The sequence below is a fragment of the Polypterus senegalus genome, chromosome 16 (genome assembly GCF_016835505.1).
Source record: "Polypterus senegalus isolate Bchr_013 chromosome 16, ASM1683550v1, whole genome shotgun sequence".
Lineage (NCBI taxonomy): Eukaryota > Metazoa > Chordata > Cladistia > Polypteriformes > Polypteridae > Polypterus > Polypterus senegalus.
The window spans coordinates 21,887,280-21,912,462 of NC_053169.1; the positions used below are offsets into that span (position 1 = coordinate 21,887,280).

Sequence of the window (25,183 nt, forward strand, 5' to 3'; positions counted from 1 at the left end):
CTGCATGGCGCGACCACTCAGTGTCTAGAAGACTGGTATTCTGTGAGAGCAATAATATGTATTTTTTTTACTTACAGTATTACTAGTTTGTGGCCATTTGTTGATAGCATCATCAATACAGGAAGGAAGATGAGAGACTGGTGCCCTGCAGCTACACCTCTGCTTCTCTCACTGCTTCTATGGAGTACGTATCATTCTAGAGCTGGCAACACTGCCACAAACACACGATAAACAAAAGCCCTATTATTACCTTATTGTTTTCCTATGACACTTGGCGGAAAAGGTGAATGGCCTCAATTTGATTGTCCATAAGTTGGCACATGACTGTAATCACTTCATTGAACCATCAAGTTAACACACATAAGCAAGGGCAGATATGTATTGTTTATGTAAGGGCGCCATCAGTAACAATATCTGCATGAGCATCAGCAATAACCGTGTGGGGCTACAGAAGGCAGGAATCAATAATGACTTGAACCAAATATAGCTAATGCATTGTGAGGCTGAGGAGGGGCCCATTAAAGCAGTTCTGTACTGAGCACTGACATGTATAATGATGCCTCTGTACACATAGGCTTTGTTTATTAATAGTGTAATTTACAAAGCCAAACAGCAAAACAAGTGTTAAATCTCCTTGTGGATTTAGTTACAAATGTTTCAATTATAATAGCCTGAGTTTGCTTAAGCAAGTTTAGAAATTTACTCAATACAATATCCACAAGATCAGATGGCATCGGATGGAGCACGTACTCCTGGCTCTGGCTTTGATCTTGTCACCACTGCAGTTCTCAGCTGGTATGTGTCACCAAGCCACTGCAGATCGTTCAAAATGCAGCGCCATGTCTTCTGTTAAACCAGCCGAGGCGGGCACACATCACTCCTCTTTTAAGATCACTATATTGGCTCCCTGGATTAGATTAAAAATCTTGGTGCTTCCGTACAGAGTAAGTAGTCAATGTGTCAAAACCTATACAGTATACAGTATGTGGAGACAGTTGTAAGGTTCTATGCTCATTCTTGACAACTCAAGTTTGCTAATGAATGGTTGGTTTCTCAATCCAGCCTCTTTTCATTGTGTAGCTCCTAGCTGGTGATATGAGTTGCACAAGTCCATTTGAAATTCAGACTCCCTCAAAGTTGTTTTAGAAGTGTATTAAGACTCTTTTGTATGTTGAATTTCAGTCTAACGTAGCTGTTAGGTTTTTGTAACCAATGAATTATAACTCGCTTGTATTTTGTTCTGAGTTCTTCACCTCTGATTACCAATTTTGTCCCCTTTTCCTGAAACACTTGTTTTCAAATAGCCCCCAAGACTGATGTTTACTAGATTATGTTGACCTCTTTTGCAATCTGCAAAAAGTATAAAAAAAAAAGATATATAAAGGTAGCTTTGGAAAACTCAATAAAAACAACAACATACCTGTCACTCCAAGCCCCAGTCCATTCCACCTGACCCCATGGGTTCCTGATGCGAATCAGTCGCTCTATACCTCCACGATAGTTTACCTACAAAATAAGACCGTGCTCCTGTGCAGTATTCTTCTTGCTTTTTTTACAATTGATCAGTCACTATCAACAAGTCAGTCCATAAAATAGTAAATTTCCTATCAGTCATTTACTAAACACAGTCCAACACTGCATTTACAAAATATACAAATAATCATTAACATTATATGTAGATAGCTAAACTTATAATTGACTGTTTTTTTCTGAATAAAGTCAATTATGCCTGTAATCCTGTATTATGTATAAATCTAAATATCTGAAATGAAGATAAGAGATCCTCTGAGAAACTTTGGTCTATTGCTCTTCATTAGGTAATTTGATGGTCTCAGAACTGTTAACATACACCAGTCATTGTATCACAGGTATCGTTTATTGATTATTCTTTATTCCATGGCGTCCATCTTTCATCATAGTAAGAACTAATTGGAGTCTTTCAAGATATACATAGAAATGTTTTGACAATTCACTGAATTTGTACTATTGAAATGTTTGCATCAGAGCTGCTGAAACCAATGTACAGGTGTATCTCAATAAATTAGAATATCATCGAAAAGTTAATTTATTTCAGTAATTCAATTCAGAAAGTGAAACTCATATTTTATATAGATTCAGTACACACAGAGTGATATATTTAAAGCATTTATTTCTTTTCATGTTGTGGATTATGGCTTACAAGTAATGAAAACTCAAAATTCAGTAACTCAGAAAATTAGAATATTACATAAGACCAATAAAAAATGGATTTTTAATACAGAAATGTTGGCCTACTAAAAAGTATCTCCATGTACACACTCAATACTTGGGGGGTCTCCTTTTGCATAAATCACTGCATCAATGCAGCGTGGCATAGAGGCGATAAGTCTGTGGTGTTATGGAAGCCCAGGATGCTTTGATAGCGGCCTTCAGCTCATCTGCATTGTTGGGTCTGGTGTCTCTCATCTTTCTCTGTATCAGGCTTAGGTCAGGCGAGTTTGCTGGCCAATCAAGCACAGAGATACTACGGTCATTAAACCAGGTATTGGTACTTTTGGCAGTGTGGGCAGGTGGCTAGTCCTGCAGGAAAGCTTGACCACAGAGGGAAGCATGAAGTGCTCTAAAATGTCCCATGAAGTGCTCTAAAATGTCCTGGTAGATGGCTATTCTGGCTGACTTTGGACTTGATAAAACACAGTGGACCAACAGCAGCAGATGACATGGCTCCCCAAATCATCACTGACTGTAGAAACTTCACACTGGACTTCAAGCAACTTGGATTCTGTGTCACTCCACTCTTCCTCCAGACTCTGGGACCTTGACTTCCAAATGAAATGCAAAATTTACTTTCATCTGAAAAGAGGACTTTGGACCACTGAGCAACAGTCCAGTCCAGTCCATTTTTTCCCTAGCCCAGGTAAGACGCTTCTGACGTTGTCTCTGATTCAGGAGTGGCTTGACACAGGGAATGCTGTGACAGTTGTAGCCCACAAATTCTTGAAATCCTCTCAAGGCTGTGGTTATCCCTGTTGCTTGTGCACCTTTTTCTGCCACATTTTTTCCTTCCACTCAACTTTCATTAAGGAGGGTGTCAATGACTGTCTTCTGGACAACTGTCAAGTCAGCAGTCTTCACCATGATTGTGTGGCCTACTGAACCAGATGGACAGACCATTTAATAAAGGCTCAGGACACCTTTGGAGGTGTTTTGGGTTAATTAGCAGAGTGGAATGTGATACCATGAGTCTACAATATCGAACTTTTTCACAATATTCTAATTTTTTGAGATACTGAATTTTGTTTTTTTTTTATACCTGTAGGCCATAATCGGCAAAATGAAAAGAAATAAACACTTGAAATATATCACCATGTGTGTAATGAATCTATATAATATATGACTTTCACTTTTTGAGTTGAATTACTGAAATAAATTAACTTTTTGATGTTATTCTAATTTATTGCGATGCACCTGTATTTAAAGTACACAAAAAGTAATTTTATTTAAAACTCATAAAGACATCTTTAATATTTCACTGACCTCTTTAACTCCTGTCACTGAGTAAGCATGGCCTTTTACCAGCTTTTTGAATGTCACAGACTCCATATCAAAGGCACTAGTGATCTGTAAAACAAAAAAGTACTGCAATTAGGAAAAGAACGAGTTTTTTGAGGCATTTTAATTTTTAAGATTGTTTTCATATTGTACTTTATAGAAGGGGTCGAACCTGGTTACTAAGCAGTAAGTCATGACATTGAAGGAGGGTGGCTGGGCTAAACAAACAATCGTTTTGGCTCAGCAGGCTAAGTCACTTACTTTACTCAACTGAACTGTGTTCAATTAATATTTGTGTTCTTGCCTTCAGTTACATTTTAATAGCACAAGATGCCCAGCTCTGTCAAAACTGTCTTCATATTGTGAAACTATGTCAAGCTTGCAAAGTGATATTCACCCTAAAAAGGGTTCAATAGATGGGAGGCTTACAGGGCACAGCTGCTGTTACATGCCTTGCATATGGATACAAAATATAGGGAGCCTACAAAAGTGATAAGAGTCAGAAGCTCTTGGATGACTATTTGCCCCACTGGTTTAAATATTGCTAAACCAGTGGTTCCCAAACTCGGTCCTGGGGACCCACCGTGTAGGTTTTTGTTCCAACCACCTTCTGTTTTTCATTGAACTCTTAGTCTAATTAAGTGAGTCATCATTTCCCAGTTTCTGTGTTTTGGAGTCAATGTAGAAATTACATACCAAGTTTGGTAGATTTTTATTAAAAAGTAATAAGCAGTTATATGGGAATATGTATTTTTTTTAGTCATTAACAGTATTTTCAATGTAATTGTCATTCTGTGTGTTTTGGTTATTTAATTGATTATTTACTAATTAGCGGGTCTGACTCTGCAGTCGTTGCTGCTTTCATCATCCTGGGTGACTGCTGTGCTGGTTGTTAATTGTCACTATTAGGGTTAAATGAAGGGAGCAAACTACACAGGAAAAAGGGAAAATAATAGGAAAACAACAAAAGAGAGTTAAAGCATTTATAGCTTTAGACAAAAAATAGAAATATTTCTAAATGTCTTATAAATGTAAAAACCACACTGTTGTGTTTTTCTGAATACAGAATAAGAGAAGAGTAAAAAAGACCAGGTAATTAAATGAGACCAGTTGTTATCGATTATTATCACCGATTGTGAATCTGGCTGGAACAAAAACCTGCAGCCACAGAGGGTCCCTAGGACCGAGTTTGGGAACCACTGGTCTAAACTATCTACTTCATTGCTGCTCATGCAACAGAATGTTTGTGTATAATGATTAGGAGGCCAACAGCATGTTTGCAGTCTGTGAGTTGCAGTACAAGGCAGACTAACATGGTGTAACTGGGACTCTTATACTTGTGTTGACCAGGCACTGGACTAAATATTCAGGGTTTCTGGCCCTGTATCTCTGTCAAGGATCACAGATGAAAGAAATTAGTCCCGTCACTGTGTATTATGTTTTACTCAGAATGAATTTAATGACGCATTAGATGCTTCCTTTATCAACGTTAAACATAAAATGTTACTGACAGTAAAAAACTTCACTCACATCAATTGAGCAGCCCATCAGAGAGCCCCTATCCAGGGCTTTCTGAATAATTTTGAAAAGATCTTTTGGTGCACGGCGTAATTCATACATCTCTGAGACACCACCTGTAAAATCCTCAAAACCTTCAGTTGTACTGCCTCCAGAAAGCGCCTCATAAGACCCATTCAACCTGTAAAGACAAAAAGGCAATTCAACATTTCAGTGATTACATTAAAGCACATACGTTTACATTTCATAGGTAATAAAATAAAATATTAAGAAAAGTCTTAGCTTTACAGTTCTGCATGTCAAATTCTTAAAGTAACGTTTAGGTAATGGTCAAGTTATTCTGTGGTGAGAAAACCAGCTTCCATAGTTTTTGTAATGTCACTCTGTCTCATATTATTTTAGTTTATTCTAGCTGTATGTAGTGTTCTTCAGCACGTACAGGTTCAAAGTAAATAACCAGAAGACATTTAAATACCTACTGTAAATGTACAGTCCATAATAACACCAAGACTGGCACTGACAATGTTTTGACTGTTTCTATTTACCAGGCCTTATTTAACAGCAATATACTGTAGAATGAATGTTTTCCTGACACTAGAAATATGAATTCTGTGACTTTTGTATGTTTACTTATTTATTATGCTTTGTTTATTTTTATCAGTTGTTTCACATAATTTTGTGTTCCAACAGTTTAACAACTGCAGCCATTTTGTGGTTGTTTTCCATGGTCATGGCAGTTTTGTTTATAGTAATTATGGCTTACAAAGTCATTGCACCATCATTATAAAAGATAGCACTACACAGTACATGATATGTATGTTTTTTAATAATTTCATTGAATCAGCGATGATGTGCAATTCTAATATAGTTATGGAAAGGATCTTTAACTAGTTCAGGGCTTCGGCTATTCATTTTTTGACATTTCTAACTAAAAGTAGGTCTTGGGTACTTGCTTGTTTTGATTTTTTTAGCTCAGACCTTTGTTTATCTTGTTGAATATTCCTTTTCTTAAATTTCTTGGCTCTTTGTCACTTTGGCCTTACTTAAAAGTATGTTCATATGGACTGGCTTTTTTTTAACAATCAATCAGGAATAAATAAGAGGCACTTAATAAGCTGTCATATTCAATAAAATCCTTATCTCATTTTTGAAATTCTGGATATCCTGAGGACTTATCCCTAAATGTTTAAAAGGTTGGCTCTGTAGTGGACTGAATTACTATTGGATGGCATAAAATTACTTTGACGCATGATTCCTGCACAAATCTATTGTCACTATTATAATTTAACTTCTTTATTTCAACTGTGGTCCTGCAAATTATTCAGTCAGTTATCCATTTCAGCTTATTTTAACAGTAGTCTGTCTGTTTCCTATTATCAGCAGTATGAAAGGAGCACTAAAAGAATACTGCTATAAAAAAAGAGGTTACTTACCCTATGTAGTTTGTTGTGATGAAAGAGAAAAATTTTAATCTCATTTTTTTGTGTGAAACTTTTTCAAAAAACTGTACTGCAGCTTGTTTTTCTTCCTGCTAACCAGTGTAATTCTTTCATTCTTTTTTTTCTTTTTCAGAACACTAGGAAATTAGTTGCTGCATGCTGCCATCTTATATTGGCGGAGCGTGATGACAAGGTAAGTCACATGGCAACAGTAAACAAGGCAGCCAAAGCCATCAGAAACTCCACAAAATGACCATGAAAACCAGCCATTCTTAAAATAGTGTTAGAGTAGTGTCACCACCAGAATGATAAAAATGTTAATGTTAAAAATGCTCAGAAATCTTCTGAAAATTAGACGTACAACATTCTGAAGGATTCAAAACAACAACAGCTCATTTATTAACATCTGTTACTCTGTAAACTTCTTTACAGTAGTGCATGCTTTTAATGCTACTGTGTGGTATAAAGACTGACTCCCAGAATTTTTACCCATAATACATACTTGGCATAAGCCTTTTCTACCAAGGCACTCCAGAACTCATTCCCTTCTGCAGAGTGGACAAACACCAGCTCTCCATCCTTTACCGGCAATCTGTCATCAATAACCACATCTACCCATTCTCCAAATTGCCAGAACTGAAAAATAAAAACAAAATTACATTTCAAAATATGGCCAGAGGGGATATAAATGTCTTTAAGTAATGTGAAGATAACATCTCTGTACCTGAAAGTGAAATATTCCACCATAGTCTCCTTCAAATGTCTGCCCATGGGGAACTACACGATGCAGTAACTTATCATTGAGTGTGAGAGATGCGATTGCAGCCAAGAGCCAGCAGTCACCTGTCACCAGAAAGAGAGATAAAGATAAAAAGCTGAACTCTCAAAAGGATTTACAAGTTGCGTAAATTACATTTTGCTTTCTTTAGCAAACCAGCACTCATTATTACCACACTTTAAACACAATATGTCATTTAATAAACCTCAAATCATTGTTCTCTACCTGATTTTTAACCCCTTTTAATTATTTTGTACAGTGTTTATTTATATCTTAAAAAAATATTAATATATTCATTATCTATACATATAAAGGAGAGTTGGGATCCGAGAGGCTGTGTTTGTGGAGGGATGGATCGTTAAGGCGGGTGGGGAGTCACGTGATCATCTCCCCGCCCAGTCACGTCATTTCATTCGCTTCATTTCGCTCCACTGAGCTCTGCAGCTGACGCGCTCTTGCCGTTCTTTCTCCTTAGTGTTTAGTCTTCTCTCCTTTACTGATTTACTGTTTACTAGACGCAGTACTTACTGAATACTATTTTTTCCTTTAGTGTTTCTACTTAGTGTTTAGTAGACGCAATGTGCCGGTGTTGTGGTTTCCTGTTACTTTCTACTTCGTTTTTGTATTTTAGTGTTTAGTAAGACTCGTACTACCAAAAATGTTGTATATAAAGAAGCTCTATAAGTCACATGTAGATACATAATTATTCCAGCTACAGCGACTGCAGCGAAGCGCACGTGGTCTGCTAGTACTTAATAAAATAAAAGGAATATACAAAACAATAGTTAAGCTAAGATTTTAGATGTAATATTTTGTACAGCCAGTCTACTATTTTTGTTAGTAATTGCAAATTTAGAAGCAAGTAAGCCTTAAGGTTTTCTCATTTATATTTTTTAGCCATTCAGATGAGGTTAAGAGCGGATTCGAAATTAACCCGGTATGACTGTGAGTGTTGCTGTGTGCGTGAGTGAGTGTCCCCTGCAAAAAGACTGCCATCCTGTTCAGGGCTGTTTTTTTTTTTACCCTCATGCCTAGTGCTACCAAGTAGGCAAAGGCCTCCTAGGACCACAAACTGGTTTAGAATGTATTATTATAAAAGATGAGCACATACCATTGTCTTACTGAAAATAAGATATTAGTTGGTTAAATCTGTCTGAGGAAATGACAAATTCTGGTTTCCTGAGTATTCTGCCCATGCTTCTTCAGGCACAGCTGTAGTAGCTGCACAAAAGTCTAGCATGTGGTCTTGTCTTACCAACATCCGGCCTAACTACTTACACTTCCTTCACCTATATACCACAGCATCAAACAACTGAAATGCCTCCAGAAACAACACTAAACCTACTCTGAAATATCTAAGTAAAGATATGTCACATTTCCAAATGTTTTCACATAAAATTGGAAGCAACAATAAATAAAATAAAAACCTTGGTTAAGGGTCAGTTATACATTCCCTTTGTTTTTCAGTGGAATCCCTAAACTGGATCTGCATATGTGTTGTTTGACCATTTAACCTGGTTAAGTATTTAAAGCATGATAGGCGACAACAATTTAAGTCGCTGTTAGAATTCTCGGTCTTGTTCATAATGTCAAATTCCACTGTATGTTCAGTGCATATTTGCTGCTTAGGAACTGGGTCTGAAACACTAACACTACGGAAGTTACTTCACTTTACCTCAATGTTAAATTATGCATGTAATGCAGTCATCACAGCTGGCGGCCTGAAAATAAAGTGAAATCCTTCAGGAGAAACTGGAATGCACTGCAGAAATGTAACATGAGAAGCTGCATATTAAAACACAATAAAATGAGCATGTTGTCTCTTTGACGTTTCCTTCGAGTATTCTGGTTGTCTTCGCACATCCCTAAAGACGTGCAGGTTAGGTTAATTAGCAATTCTGAATTAAATACAAGTGACTCTCAGCATGTGTGTGTTTGTGTGGACCCTACAAATGGTCTGACACTCTTGTCTTTCACTGTAACCCTGAACTGGATTAAGCAAGTTACTAAATGAGATAGATAGATAGATAGATAGATAGATAGATAGATAGATAGATAGATAGATAGATAGATAGATAGATAGATAGATAGATACTTTATTATTCCCAAGGGGAAATTCACATACTCCAGCAGCAGCATACTAATAAAAAACAACATTAAATTAAAGAGTGATAACAATGAAGGCATAACAGACAGACAATAATTTTGTATAAGGTTAATGTTTAAGGGTGGAATTGAAGAGTCGCATAGTGTGGCGGAGGAACGATCTCCTCAGTCTGTCAGTGGAGCAGGACGGTGACAGCAGTCTGTTGCTGAAGCTGCTCCTCTGTCTGGAGATGATCCTGTTCAGTGGATGCAGTGGATTCTCCATGATTGACAGGAGCCTGCTCAACGCCCATCGCTCTGTTGATTATTATTGTTATTATTATAATTATTATTAATTTACCATAACTGACTAGTACTGCATATTCTAATGAGTCATAGTTCAAATTTTTTCTTGCTGATCACAGGAAATGAGGTACTTTAAAGAAAAGATGTACTGATCCTATGTGTCTTTTACCTCTCTATCAAACATTTTGTTTTCAAGTAAATTAAATTGAATTAGATATTTCAACCTGATATTTTTTTTCTGATGTCGTAATCTCCTTAAGTCAGGAAGTGTTGGCAATTGAAAAAGTCAATTTGAAACCTTGCATATAACATAACTAAATATGCTGACCTCTGATGCATGTGTTAAGGCAAACTGAACTTTAAAACGCAGTAATCAATACAAGATAAATAATAAATCTTGTTACTCCGTACAAGTGGCAATTTCCTGCTTTAGACAGAACATTTCCGATACCAGGGTTAAAAACAAGGTACTGCATCAGGCAGGCATTTAATCAGCTATAATCATTGTGCATGATAACACATAAAATACTTTCACTAGTATACTTTATTGCATATATTTTAAAAATGCATTTTGTATTATGTGTTTATTTGAAATAGGGAAGATCAAACTATCCCTTGTTAGTGGTGGAGAAAGTGTCTGGTCATATCTAAAGACAGATCAAGTGATTAAAAATACAGGTCTGGCCAAAGATTCAGCATTTTCACAGATGGTGTGGCCTTGGCTGTTAGCTCATCGACAATGAGGAAGGCCAGTTCCAGCAGTCTAATTGGCAGACATAGTGACATGTGGCATGAGAAGAGGTATGTTCTTTAAAAATTAAAAAGACAGATGCTTAAATCTATTAAATAAATAATTAATTCATAAGAACCTTTAAGAGCAAAATTAAATAATTTTACCCTATGGATTGCAATTAGTAAGGTATTCTAGACTAAAAAACAAAAAAGTTAAAGTGGCACAAGTGCCATTTACACTCCTACAAGACTTTTTTAACGGCTCACTGTTTTATGAGTGACTCATATGCAAACTTGTGAAGGCATACAGACATTATATATAACTGTAACTTCAGACGGCCACACCCTGACAGCTACTAAATAGCAGACTGTATGCGTACAGATAACAGGCAGCTCCAAGTCTAACCATCCTTCTGCTTTTTGAACATTTCTTTTAAAACTCACATTGATGACACAGGAATGTTTGCTGTTTTGAGTTTAAGCAGCTGATTTCAAGCAAGTTAACAGATAATGTGGCTGATGACTCTAAATTAACAAGAAAGGCATGAATTTTACTCTGCATATGTAAATGTACCTTGCGATTGCCTGGTGCCTCGTCCAGAGTTGGATTTTCACCTTGTGCTCAGTGCTCACCATGAGCCTAAACTGAATAAGAAAATGAGTGGACACTGCATTCGGGTTTCTGACTGCTTCTGAAGTTTCTCTACTCTTTAAAATTCTGCTCATAATCCGAAATCACATTACGTAATTTCTAGCAAAGGCAGTTTCTGATTGCTTCGCCTAAGGATGTCAGATTACATGACCGGTAATTGGTGAGGATGTCGAATTATGCAACTCTGTGGCGACTTTCCAGCATAGTTTCACATTATTAAAATATCGCGAATTTGCCCCTTTTTCTGACAGGCTAATAATGTGAAGCCTGACCAAGCTGGTGTTGTATAATGCTTAACAAGTACAGAGAGTTTCAGTCATGCCACTTTTTCTTTTTTCCATTCTGTCGTGGTACATAAAACACGAGACATGAAGTCTAAAACACCCACATTCCTTATTCCTTGTTGCTGTGTTATAGGCATTGTACTTCCAGAGGAGCATTCATTGTCTGTCGCATCCCTAAGACTAAAGACAGGGTGAGCTGTAGGATGTTTGTACTGAGCCGCTGGATATGTCACGTTATGCAGCCAGCTTCACGGGGGCACACTGCCAACTGCCTCTGACTTTCTTTCTTATAAATGAAATCTGCTGCTAAAAATAGCTGGAAAAATCGTATGACATGGCCGTAAGACACTTTTAACAGTATACTAGAATATTCTATTTGTACCATGGAAGACGTTGAAGTAGAATGTCATTGCGGGGTGAACATCTGAACTGAACTCAGTGGTTAAGTAACAAACACTATGATATGAGGCTGTTTACCTAGGAAACCTAGGCTTCATATTAATAGTACTACTTAGCAATCTTCTTTAGCATCACAATACACACCATTCTCATACTCTCTTTATAAGGTCACAGATGGACAAAGCCTATCCCAGCTGCATGAGGTGCTGAGCAGAAAACAAGCCCCAGACAAGGCACCAATCCATTACATGGCCCGCTCATACAGACACAAGCCCAGAGTGACAATGACAGTGACACCAGTTTGTAAACTCCGATTAACTTAATGTGCACATTTGTGACATGGGAAGAGCGTAAATGTGAATATTGTAATTATAATGTACAAAGTAAATTGAGAAGTACATAACTAGAGCAGTGGTAGCGCTGCTGCCTTGATGTTAGGAGACCCAGGTTCATTTCCCGGGTCCTCCCTGCGTGGAGTTTGCATGTTCTCCCAGTGTCTGCGTGGGTTTCCTCCAGGTGCTCTGGTTTCCTCCCACAGTCCAAAGACATGCAGGTTAGGTGCATTGGCGATTCTAAAATGTCCCTAGTGTGTGTGTGTGTGTGTGTGCCCTGCGGTGGGCAGGCACCCTGCCCGATTTTTGTTTCCTGCCTGGCGCCCTGTGTTGGCTGGGATTGGCTCCAGCAGACCCCCCGTGACCCTATAGTTAGGATATGGCAGGTTGGATAATGGATGGATGGATGAAGTTCTCAAAATTGTTAAAATCTACTAGCTGCTCTTTATCATTTTACCCAGTTTCTTATAAAGGGGCTTCATCTTTTGATTAATAGGAAGTCTCATCTGCTGTCAATTTGTAAGGACACTAGTAGGCCTCAGCATGTAACACATTTTTGTAAAAGGTTTACAATATCGATCAGTTTGTTAAGTTGGTACATTAGCAAGTGGTAGTAATTATGTATTGTCACAGCTTTTAGAAGAAATGCAGCTTTGTACTAATTTTATTAATAGTTTTATTCCTCTTAATTATGTAGGAGTAGGGCCGGATTTTCCTATAGGCTAACTAGGCTTCAGCCTAAGGCCTCAAGATCAAGAGGGGCCTACATTGAAATTGTTAGCAATTTGAACAAACTTAAAAATGGGAGGTGAAAGGGCCTCATAAGTGGAATAGCCTAGGGCCTCTTTTCATCTAAATCCGGCCCTGTGTAGGAGTAACAACGTTTTTAAAGAAGAAGTAATCAGTAGTGTAAATTACAGTGTACTATATTCACTCAGGTCTATGTGCTTCTTTATGCTCAACAACAGAACAGAACAGAGTCTTAATAACCGAGCAGACACCTTACTTAAATGTTCAAGGAATACAAAACAAAGTCTCATTCAGTGTCACCTTGATTGGCAAACTAATTAATAGAATAAATTAAAAAAAAATAAAAATAACCAGTGCTTGCAAGTAAACTTCACCACAAGCATTGAAACCAATCATTACACAAAGTAATAATATCGGCCAATAAATAAAATATATAAATAATTATATGAATAATACTATGTGAATTTCCCCTTGGGATTAATAAAGTATTTATCTATCTATCTATCTATCTAGGGGGCTTTGCCCCCTGCCCACCCCCTCCCATCCCCCCCGGGCGTGCTACACTCCAGCCATTTCACGTCTCTGTCACTCGCGTTGTTGTGAGGGGGGTTGCCGATCGCACGCTGAGGAGATGCGGTCTGATCAGCTGCTGTTGTCTTTCTCCTGCTGCTGCCAAGCTGCGTGTTCTGCTTGTTGCGCTGCGTGTCGATCATTTAAAAGCCTGTACAGCAGCTGTCCTTTTGTCTCACTGCTTTGTCTCACATGACGTTAAAGTGTCTCTCGCGGGACGTCAAATTGTTTTCTGAGAAGATCACGTATCGTCTCCTTCCGAGCCTTCCAAGATTTTTTTTTTTATAAATGGAGAGACATTAAAACAAATTTGTTGGTTCTTAAATCACCACTGCATACGTGTACACACACACACGACAGTTACAAAAATATTATTATATTTAAAATTAATTTCCAATGACACCAATAAACACTAACAAATGACTTTGTATAACAATAGTAAAACTAAAGCTTCACTCAGACTGCTGCAGATAAAAACAGTGTAAAGCTTCGGAATCGATGGCAGCTATCGGACCTCGGTACCAGTGTTAAAATAGTACAGAAGCAAAAAAATGGCTAACTTCAAACCCAACCCATCACACAGCAGCCTTCCTGCTCCACCACATAATCACACGCCTCCCTGACTTGATGCACTCAGCAAATCAATACAAAGAGCAAGCTCCTCTTGGATTCTATGGTGAGTGTATGTTATTGTATATGATCTAAAAGCAAAGGGTGTGGGAAATTGGAGTGTTCCCTGTGGTGAATCAAGCTAGATGTAATATGTATATTTCATTGAAGAGCAGGGTTTACATTCATACTAATAAATGACTGAGTGCAGGGTTCTTCCAAACTACCATTAACCGCATTGAAATTAACAAGATGCAGATAGAGTACCATTTTAAAAATTGGGGTTTTTGGTACATTTTCTGTATCGGTATAACTGCACAACCCTAGCCAGAATTTCTCAGCACCACCCATGGCAACGCATGTACCTTTCAGCAGGCAGACCTGCTAAGGTGTCTATAAACGCTGCGTATCACTGTTTTTATTAACCAAGAAGTGAGTGTGACGTTAAAGAATCATATCACTTATTACTAAGAGTTAAAAATTCCACACTGCCTTTGGCAAAATGTAAAGAGAACAATTACTAATACCATGGACGGTACAACACATTTCAATTTTTTTTGAAAATATAGACAACAGTAGAGTTTCATTTACACATAATTATGGAAAGAATTATTAGGATTATTGTGTAAGAAACAGAAATAGTGTGTGCTTCTTAGTGGCAAGCTCAATCAGATTAGGAAGCCCGGTAACTGAGTCCTGATTGATTAACTAGTTAAAACAAAGATTTGCAGCTGCTGTGGAGCTCCAAGACCAAATCTAGCCCTGGTTTGATGTGTGACTTCTGTATCTGCAGGGCTCCACTAATCAAGTTACACAAGAATTTCCTTTGATTGTGGCAACCTGATGTTACTTTCAAAATATTCAGGATTCGTAATGAACTGGGTTGGCTGCAATCTAGCATAGCTGGGTTCAGTCAGTTAAATCAAGTTATCCCTTTAATTAAGTTAGGGAGCAATTTCCCTTTCACACAGTGACAGTTGAAATAACACAGCTTTTATGTAAAATGAACAATGAAAAGACGAAATTACCGATTTAGAACCTTTCGCATTGTCAAAAAAGCACTAGTTAAAGGAATCAAGAATACTGGAGAGGCAATCAGAATCTGCAAAGTTTAATAACTGACTATTTATAGGATTTTATAATGCTGTTTATGTACAAATTCTTTTTTGTTTCCCCCACTTCTCTTTCAATTGTAAAATTCACGAAAGGCAGCAAAATGGCAGTGTTGCTACAAGGTCAGACACTGTAACATGGCTAGAGGCATAATACTCTCAGAGGTAAAACAGATATAGTCATAAAAGATACACTTTCTCATTAAATTTGGATGTGCTTGTTTCTGCTTCTTACAGTAAATATAGTAGAAATACCTCAATAGGTCAATGCAAACCAACCAATATACAGTATGTATCATTCCATACATGTCTAACACCGGCAGCTGCTTTCTGTAAAATTAGAATTAGGGTGGAGATGATGTCATGCCCTACCAGCTGTTTCAGAAAGTAAACCTTCAGGAGTTAACTTTCAATTGTATATGCTGGCTGGCCTCTTTTCCATCTAGCAGACTGCTTTGAAGATAATGCTAGTTCAATATATGATGCTCAGGAAGAAGGTGTTATAAAGATAAAATTAAAATACTTGCAACCAAAAATTGCCCTCTTTAAAGGAAAATGTACTTCAAAAGCATTGATTCTGGGGATACAATAATTATCAAGTTATGTTCATTATTTTGCCATGACTAACACTGCCCATCCTCTCCATTACACAACGTCTAAAACCACACAACAGGCTTAGTCTACCATGGTAGTGGAGCTTCATTGCAATATTTGTAAGGCGACACTTTAGAGCAAATGTATACAGAGCATACCGAGTCTTGTACTTGTGCATTGGTTTGCACTTTGTTTTGTTACTGTTTTGCACTGCGTTTATGTTGTCAGATGTGTGAGCATCAGGAATGTCCAACAGGTTCTTGCAGAGGGAAGAATAAGGGAAAGGTTAAGGGTGTGAAAAAGGAACTCGCCACTTTCCCAATATCTAGAATGGACAAACATCCACAGGAAGATCTTCGGATGCCCCTTCTGTCCTCTTTGCCATATAAACTGTTGTTAAATAAACTTCTACAAACTGAACTGATTGCTTACCTCTGTAAACTGATTTGCAGTTTTTTAACAAACGGGAAACAGCTTGTTTGGAAGAACTCCCACCTGTCAGACTGTCCTTATATCAGCACAGGTGCCCCTCAAGGCTATGTGCTTTCTCCTCTACTCTGTTCCCTGTACACCAATATAGATTCACTGACCCTTTAGCAAAAATCTTTAAGTCAACTAATGATATCACATTATTGCAAATTTCCTCCTAATTGCTAAAATAAATGAAACAGCATAAACAAAGGAGGTGACTTGTCTTTTGTCTTGGTGTGTTAAAAATAGTTTGGCACTCAATACCACCAACCCATCCTAGTGCAGATCTACAAAGTCTTGATTTAAAGTGTGATCATGTCTACAGGGAATAGAGTTAGCTTTGCTGTTTCCTCTGTTGCAAACCTACACACATCTAGTGTTATAAGCCATGTCAAAAGTGTTGTGATTCTCAAATATTTCTAAGCACAAAGTCCCAAAAACATCAAACCCAGCTAGTAACAGGGACAACAAAAGGATTTTTGTAAAATAAAAAATGTATTCATTAGAAATGCTCTGAACAGAATGTAAGCACCATGGAGCACAAAGAGTAAAAATGGATTGGCAATCCAAGAAAAACAAGTCCAAAATCACAAATTCAAACAATGGTAAAAAAAATAGAGCACAGAAGTCAAAAATCCTGTAATACACAAAACACAAGAAAAATCACAAATCCAAGAAATCCACCACCCTTGTGCACATTCAAATGAACCACAAAGGACTATGTGTTGCCTCCACCTTCATAGGGCTGAGGTAAGTGCCTTGCAATGATAGGCAGGTGGACCTGCCTCTTGGGGGACCACCACCCACAAAACAAGGAACGTGATATAAAACGCATAAACATTGTCAAATACATGTGCATGGGAGGCAGCTAAAGGGCTTGAATGAGAGGAATTCTGAGCCAGACCGGGAGGTTGCGGAGTGCACGGACTCCTTTTCTCGCTTTTCTATAGAACATTTACGGGAAATTCCACCTGGCCCTGATGATGTCATTCCTGGTTCCTGCCCCTTTGATGTCACTTCCTATACTGGCCTTTAAAGCTGCCACCTTTCCTCCATCCCCTCAGTTCTTTTCTGGACTCCAAACTGTACACATTAGTACAAACCTTTAAACCACCTTTGGGATGGCTACCCCAAACCTTTCTGAGTCTTTCTTTTAGATTTTTGCGACAACATGAATAAACTAAATAATCAACAGTGTAAACATAAACAAGGAACAAAATAGACATAAAAATAGCATTTGAACCCCAGTAAGGGGGACATTACAAAAAGGATCACCCCTGACTCATCTCATCCAGGTCATCACTTGTTCCAAAAACTCTCCTCTAGTAAATACTTTAAGTCAGTTGAAACTAAAGCTAACAGACAGCTAAAAAGTTTCTTTTGTGGAGCCATAGCCCGCACAAACCAGTAATTTAGCCCACTTCCCTTGCTTATTCGTATGTTATTTCATTTGGGAAGGTGTGAGTGAATAATAAAAATATTTTTTTACATTTATATACATTAGTGCTTTTCTCACTACTCAAAAGCGCTCTCCATGCAGGGAGGACCTGGGATGCAAACCCACGATCTCCTTACTGACAAGCAGCAGAGCTACCATTGCGCTACGTGCATACACAGTAAACACTCACTTTTATTTTCACATCATTTGCACATCTCCTTTATAACTGCACTATTTTGCAGCTGTTTATATAAAGTAGGATAAGCATCTCCAAAGCCACCAAATTTAATTCCTGTACAATAAGTATTAGTAAATAAAACTGATTCCAATTCTCATCTAAATCTAAAGAGGAATTTGACCAGCGGTGGTTGTTCAGTGTGAACCTAGCTACCAGACGGACCTCAAGACAGCTAAGCTGAACCTGGCAAGCTTGGTCTATTTTTTTCTGTGATTTTGGACATTTGCACCTTGTTTTGCTTACATTTTTTTTTTTTGGATGTTAAAACGGGGGATCCTTAGGGACCCCAGCTCTTCATCTTTTGTTGTTTTTTTATGTTGACAGTCTGTACTTCTGCTCTGTTACTCCAGAAGCAAAAGCATAAAACAAAAAATGTCCGCAAATGTTAGGAGTAGCTAAATCCTGCCCCAACACAGCCACATGCAGAAGATGCAGTATGAATGGTGCTTGAGATGACTGCAAGGCAAAGAGAAACTTAATCCACCCACAAAAAACGGAAGCAGCTTTACACACACATAGCAGCACAATCTTCAGATTGTTAGAGGAAACACCCACAAAACGTGGCAGGCACGGCAATTCAACAGCAGCTCCTCTAGGCCAGGAAAACCTGAGAGCAAGACAATCTGAGACAAAGGCACCACCCTTCCTGAGAAGGTGCTATCCAAGAAAATTGATAATTTAATTGAATTAATGTTACTAAAAAAATTACTTTTACCCTTAAAAGAAATTGTTACTATGAATCTCATTCTCAGTGTTACTCAGTAATAATAAAACGCTCTCTTCTTTATGCAAAAATAACATAAGAAAAAAAAAACATTCACACTTAACACTCGCATTAATTTGGTATAATTTAGCATAGTATGCAAATAAAAATATATATTTTTTTATTTTCAGGAAGGATATGCATAAAAGCAGACAAACCGACTCAGGGACAGTTTCTTTCAACATGCACTGACCATCTCTCTCTGTGTCTCTCTCTTTTCTCTCTCCTTTTCTTTCTTACTCCTCCCCTGTTTACCTTTACTTGGATGTGCAATCCTTTGTGAAATAATCACAGTCCAGCAAAAATTTTTGCTCTGTCTGTCCTATGTGCAATATCTGCATTAGTTTTTTTTGTGTAATATTCATATCATTGGCAATTAATTGCGCAATATTTGTCCTATGTGCAGTATCTTATGTTATTAGTATTCTTTGTGTAATAATCATCCATCCATCCCGCTATATCCTAACTACAGGGTCACGGGGTCTGCTGGAGCCAATCCCAGCCAACACAGGGTGCAAGGCAGGAAACACGCCCCGGGCAGGGCGCCAGCCCACCGCAGGACACGTACACACACCCACACACCAAGCACACACCAGGGACAATTTAGAATCACCAATGCACCTAACCTGCATGTCTCTAGACTGTGGGAGGAAACCCACGCAGACACGGGAAGAACATGCAAACTCCATGCAGGGAGGACCCGGGAAGTGAACCCGGGTCTCCTGTGAGGCAGCAGCACTACCTACTGCACCACCGTGCTGCCCTGTAATAATCATATCATTGGTAATTCAATTGTTGTACCTGCATGATCAAAAATATTATTGTTTTATAATACCACATTTGTTGCCCAGCAATAGGCAACTATTAATTAGTATTCTTTACATTTTTTTTATTTAGTGGTTTTTATATGTAACACTTTACTGTTTCTTGTTTAAATGTTCAATTGATTTTTTTCATTGCAACTGAAAGGAGTAGCTGCTCTGTAACTTAATTATACCTGGTATAATGACAATAAGGACTTCTAATTCTAAAAAAAATCTAATTCTACAAAAAAAAACTCAAATTCACTAAAACACAGAAACAAAGGTGAGTCTCTAATCACTTATTTACCCTTCTGCTTTCACCTCTCCTTCATTAACTCTCAGTGTAACAGATGCTCATTTTACTTCAAGGAAGTTGTGCCAACCGTTTAGTTTTTATTATTGTGTAACTAAAAAATCCACCAACTGTTTTAATACCAAGTAAATGATTAATCAGATATGTAGAGTGGCCATTTCTCCTCTGTGGGTCTGTAGCCTGACATGTCGTACTATACAGTAATGAAGAAAAAACAGCAGGAGAAGCTTACTAGTAGAGCAGACTTACCCAGTGCTCCTTGGCAGATGTCGGTTCTTGTAGCACCACCAACAATGAACTGAGGACTATCAGTAAGTTCCTGCACAACAGAAAAGTGAACTGTCAACAACCACATCCTTTTAACAAATAAAGCTATGAATATTAAGTGTTATAGTACATAAGTAAATAACTCCTTAATCACTTACACTTAATGAAGAGAATTATACTATTGAAAATAATTAGTATCATATAATTAATCTGAATATTGAAAAGTCTGGAATTGTCTTTATAAATTATATTCTTTCTCTAATACAGTGCATGACTAAAACTCACTGAAATAACACAAGGTGAACTATAATCCACATTAAACTTGATATTCTCAGTTAAACATATAGTAAGCCTACTTTACTAAATGTAGAAAATGCAATGCTGTTGCTGTCTTTATTGAAAATCAACCTTTAGGTATTGTAGGAAAGTTGCAAATTTATTAAGTAAAAGTGGCAGTACTTTTACTAGTGAAGCCATATGAAGCTTCTGTGATCCAAACTCAAGTGAATACTTGAAAGAAAGTGGGAGAGTCTACCAGAGAAACAGAATGAATATCAATACAATAAAATATTGCAACAAGTATTTGAAAAGACTTCCTTTATTTAATATAAGCAGCACTGAATAGTGGCTCTTATTTTTGAAATCTTGGCAATAGCTATGATTTTAGTTAGCATTCTGTGATATGTTTTCTAAGCCAGTTTGACATTTTTCTTCTGACACTTGCTTCTGAAAGCAGACGGAAGGAAACTCTGCCCTTTAAGTTATCCTTTTAACACAAGGGGTCCACATACATACTGTAAAGTAGATATTTGGAGCTTAAATAAAATGGGCCATTGTCCTATCAGTTTAGTGAGTGATGTTACTGTGTATGAAAGTAAGTTAAGTGAAAAGGTTGCTACTTTTTTTGTCATCGCATATTGCCTTTTGCAAGAGTATGTTATTTATTTTTGCACAAACCAGGCACTGCTCATCACTTGTCCAATACAGTCCCCACAGTGAAGCATGGCGGTGGCAGCATCATGCTGTGGGGGTGTTTTTCAGCTGCAGGGACAGGACGACTGGTTGCAATCGAGGGAAAGATGAATGTGGCCAAGTACAGGGATATCCTTCTCCAAAGTGCTAAGGACCTCAGACTGGGCCAAAGGTTTACCTTCTAACAAGACAATGACCCTAAGCACACAGCTAAAATAACGAAAGAGTGGCTTCACAACAACTCTGTGACTGTTCTTGAATGGCCCAGCCAGAGCCCTGACTTAAACCCAATTGAGCATCTCTGGAGAGACCTAAAAATGGCTGTCCACCAACGTTTACCATCCAACCTGACAGAACTGGAGAGGATCTGCAAGGAGGAATGGCAGAGGATCCCCAAATCCAGGTGTGAAAAACTTGTTGCATCTTTCCCAAGAAGACTCATGGCTGTATTAGCTCAAAAGGGTCCTTCTACTAAATACAGGGTCTGAATACTTAGGACCATGTGATATTTCAGTTTTTCTTTTTTAATAAATCTGCAACAATTTCAAAAATTCTTTTTTTTGTCTGTCAATATGGGGTGCTGTGTGTACATTAATGAGGGAAAAAATTAATTTAAATGATTTTAGCAGATGGCTGCAATATAACAAAGAGTGAAAAATTGAAGGGGGTCTGAATACTTTCCATATCCACTGTATTAGCCAACATAAGGCAGAAAACGGCGGCATGGTGGCGCAGTGGGTAGCGCTGCTGCCTCGCAGTTAGGAGACCCGGGTTCACTTCCCGGGTCATCCCTGCATGGGTTTCCTCCGGGTGCTATGGTTTCCTCCCACAGTCCAGAGACATGCAGGTTAGGTGCATTGGTGATTCTATATTGTCCCTAGTGTGTGTGTGTGCACACCCTGTGGTGGGCTGGCGCCCTGCCCGGGGTTTGTTTCCTGCCTTGTGCCCTGTGTTGGCTGGGATTGGCTCCAATGACCCTGTAGTTAAGATATAGTGGGTTGGATAATGGACGGATGGAAGGCAGAAAACAACTTTGCAGCGCCTCTGCCTGTGGGATCCACACAACCTCAAGAAACTGTAAAAAATGTAAATGGCCTAATATAATATATAGCAACAGCCTTTTGTTTTAGTGGTGAAAGAATTGCAAATACTTTTCCACATATGTCATTTTATTATAGTGAAAGGTAAACTTCATCTTGTGATGGCATGCTTTGTGAAAGATGCCGTATATATTGAAGCTAGACATTGCATAAACTACCATAACATCCTAACCCTCACTTAATCAAATTCAGGGTGGTAGGAGGCTGGAGCCTATCCATCAATCATCCATCCATCCATTATCCAACCCGCTATATCCTAACTACAGGGTCACAGGGTTTTGCTCAAATTGTACAAACTGGTCTTCTGCTGCGTGTAGCATGGAAAAAGGAAAGCCTGTGTCTCTATAGCTTCTGCCTCAAATACACGGTTATTCCTATGGCTCCACTAGGTGATTTACAATGCATTCACAAAATAAAACATACCTAAAGATGAAATGGGTAAAACAGACAACTTTTAGCTTGAACTTAAATAAAAAGAAAAGCGCTGTATTTTTTAACCAGTGTTGCAGGAGCACATGTCTGCCTCAATTAACCATCTATGCAGCACATTCAAACAACCACCCCTCTCTTAACAAGTCTGAAATCTTTTACATTTGTCCACCATTTCTGTTGTGACCATGGAGCTTTCAATGGTTAGTTGACCCCTGGACAATCAATTGCATGCTCTCAAATGCAAGTTGTTGCCAAGCACTGCAGACTAAGCAGAACATATTCAAAAATGTGTAAACTGGCACTACAATGACTCAGTGTGCAATGTACTGTGCCAATGACTGACATCCTGTTCTGTGAAACTGTAACTGATGCATTCAGTATGCGCAATCCTAATCACTTTAAAATTTAGCAAATACCTACTCCTTGTTAATATACTTACAGATAATTCCTGTTATATGTATATCTGTGTCTTTTTAGGTCTGTTACTGTAACCCTCCAATTCCTTTCAGGAACTGATAACCTGATAATCTATCTAACCACACCCAGTGAAGTTCTGTAAGCAACAGACAGATACAGAAAAGTGGACGTAGAAAATAATGCTTATTTCCTGTCTTGAAGACCTATAGTAAAAGACTGCCATCCTCTTAACACCTCTGAAAATGAAAGAGGGTGAATAAAAACATTGTGGTAGATTTGTGTGAGCAGAAACAGCATCCTTTTGCTTTTAAACTGCTGACATTTGAAAACAATTTACTTTTAGAAATGTAATGCCAACCTTTCATAGACTATAATTAGCACTGTAGATCAATACGATTTTTACCTCATATTGCTTCATATTACTGTACAAATGTGCATTCTGGAGAAAAGTGGTCTTTGCATTTCTGTCTTTCTATCTCATTTTACTGGGTTCAGACTGTCTGGATGGTTTCTGCACAAATAGGTAACTGGAGCAGAAATTTTATTGGAGATGCCCTTCTTGATGCCAGTCTCCATCAGTCGCCTTTTGTGACAGACAAGAGGGACAATGACCTTCTTCTAATGGCAAGTACATTATTAAATTCTAAGCTAAGGCTTATGAGAAACCACTATAATGAATTTATATGTCACAAATTCCCCTGCTCCACCTGAGGAGGACAATTACTACCAAAAAAATGACAGTGGCAAAAATTTATTTAACATGATCTGAAAGCAGTGGTGAACTTCTACTCCCAAAAGTAATCATTTGGTTCATGGCAACATATTGTGACGATGAGCACATCATTTCACTTGCCTCTGCTCCAACTGGGAAAAAAAGAATGGAAGTTTAACCAATTCTACCTCAAATGTTTTAGGCTGCCATGGACAATGGATAATTTACTGTATCCTAATAGTGGGGTTTTCCTACTCATTTTTGATACATTTTTCTTCAAAATAATTAAATATTTTCAATTGAAAGATATGCCTGCGGTGGTATGGCGCCCTGCCTGGGGTTTGTTTCCTGCCTTGTGCTCTGTGTTGGCTGGGATTGGCTGTGACCCCTGTGACCCTGTAGTTAGGATGTAGTGGGTTGGATAATGGATGGATGGATGAAAGATATGCCACTTTGTATAATAGGTTTAAAATAAAAAAAACATCCCCTCCACTTTTACAAGTGTATTTAATCTGTTGTACAAAGTACTACAGTATGTTAAATTTGGCAAAACAAGGAATGAAATATGTTTCAGTCACTATAAAAATATATATCAACTGCAGTTCAGAAATACATAAAATGCTTATATAGATGTTTTATTGCTCTTATAAGTGATGTTTATAACCTTATTCACCCCCAATAATGGCATAAATAAAGCAACACAAATAACAAGAGGCACAGAGCAGGATATCCTGAATCTGAGCCAATAAGCTTCTGCAGTAATTACTGGGAGTGCAGCAAAGCAAAGAGTAATGACTTCAGTGCAAAACAAGCCTTTGAATTAGCAAGAACCATTTCTTTGAAATCTACTTTAAATATTAATACAAGAACAAGTACAGCACCATAAACAAATAATTTGCCAGACTATAAAGTCATTTTGACACACCTACAATCTACTGCTATTAGCCATCTGTTTTCAGTCCATTTCTTCCATTTAACGACTGCAAAGGGATGGGACCTATCCTGGCAGAATTGGGTGTAAGACAAAAAATGTCAAGCCTAGACATGGCCTCAGTCCATCACAGAGCACAATCACTTATATAATGTCATTTTAGAGCAGGGGTGGGCAATGTCGACCCTGGAGAGCCGCAGTGGCTGCAGGTTTTCATTCTAACCCAACTGCTTAATTAGAAACCAATCCTTGCCAATCTCAGACCTTATTTTATTTCATGGCTTGTTAGTCTGTGTAATGTAAGTCTCTTATATCGTAGATTTTTGTCATTTCCAAGTATATCCTCCAAATGATTTGAAGCCTAAACAGATAATTTTCAGTCTGTCACATTTTTCTATTAAGTGTTTTATTAAATCATACAGTGAATGATGAACACACACAGATGTAATTGGAAAAAAGCTAGCTGGAGAACTGCTGGCTGCTTTGTCATTTACATCTTATTGCTAATAAGGAGCCATTAAAATACTGAATGCAGCAGTTTAAGATTGAAATAAGGAATTAAGGGTGGAGAACCTTAACAAGTGAGAATGAAGTATCAAAATGTCACTTAAGCAATAAGTGCGTCATCAGCAATA

At 37.9% G+C, this 25,183-nt stretch overlaps 1 protein-coding gene across 1 annotated transcript in view; it reads right to left on the bottom strand.

Annotated features, from left to right (window-relative positions):
- LOC120516974 (calpain-1 catalytic subunit-like) overlaps positions 1–25,183 on the bottom strand; it is a 102,997-nt gene that overhangs the window by 40,987 nt on the left and 36,827 nt on the right. The window contains exons 3-8 of the mRNA XM_039739015.1: positions 19,967–20,036; positions 7,213–7,331; positions 6,991–7,124; positions 5,062–5,230; positions 3,517–3,600; positions 1,421–1,506 (exon numbers count right to left, since the gene is read on the bottom strand). Coding sequence (XP_039594949.1) covers positions 1,421–1,506; positions 3,517–3,600; positions 5,062–5,230; positions 6,991–7,124; positions 7,213–7,331; positions 19,967–20,036 — 662 coding nt within the window. The remainder of the gene's footprint in view (positions 1–1,420; positions 1,507–3,516; positions 3,601–5,061; positions 5,231–6,990; positions 7,125–7,212; positions 7,332–19,966; positions 20,037–25,183) is intronic.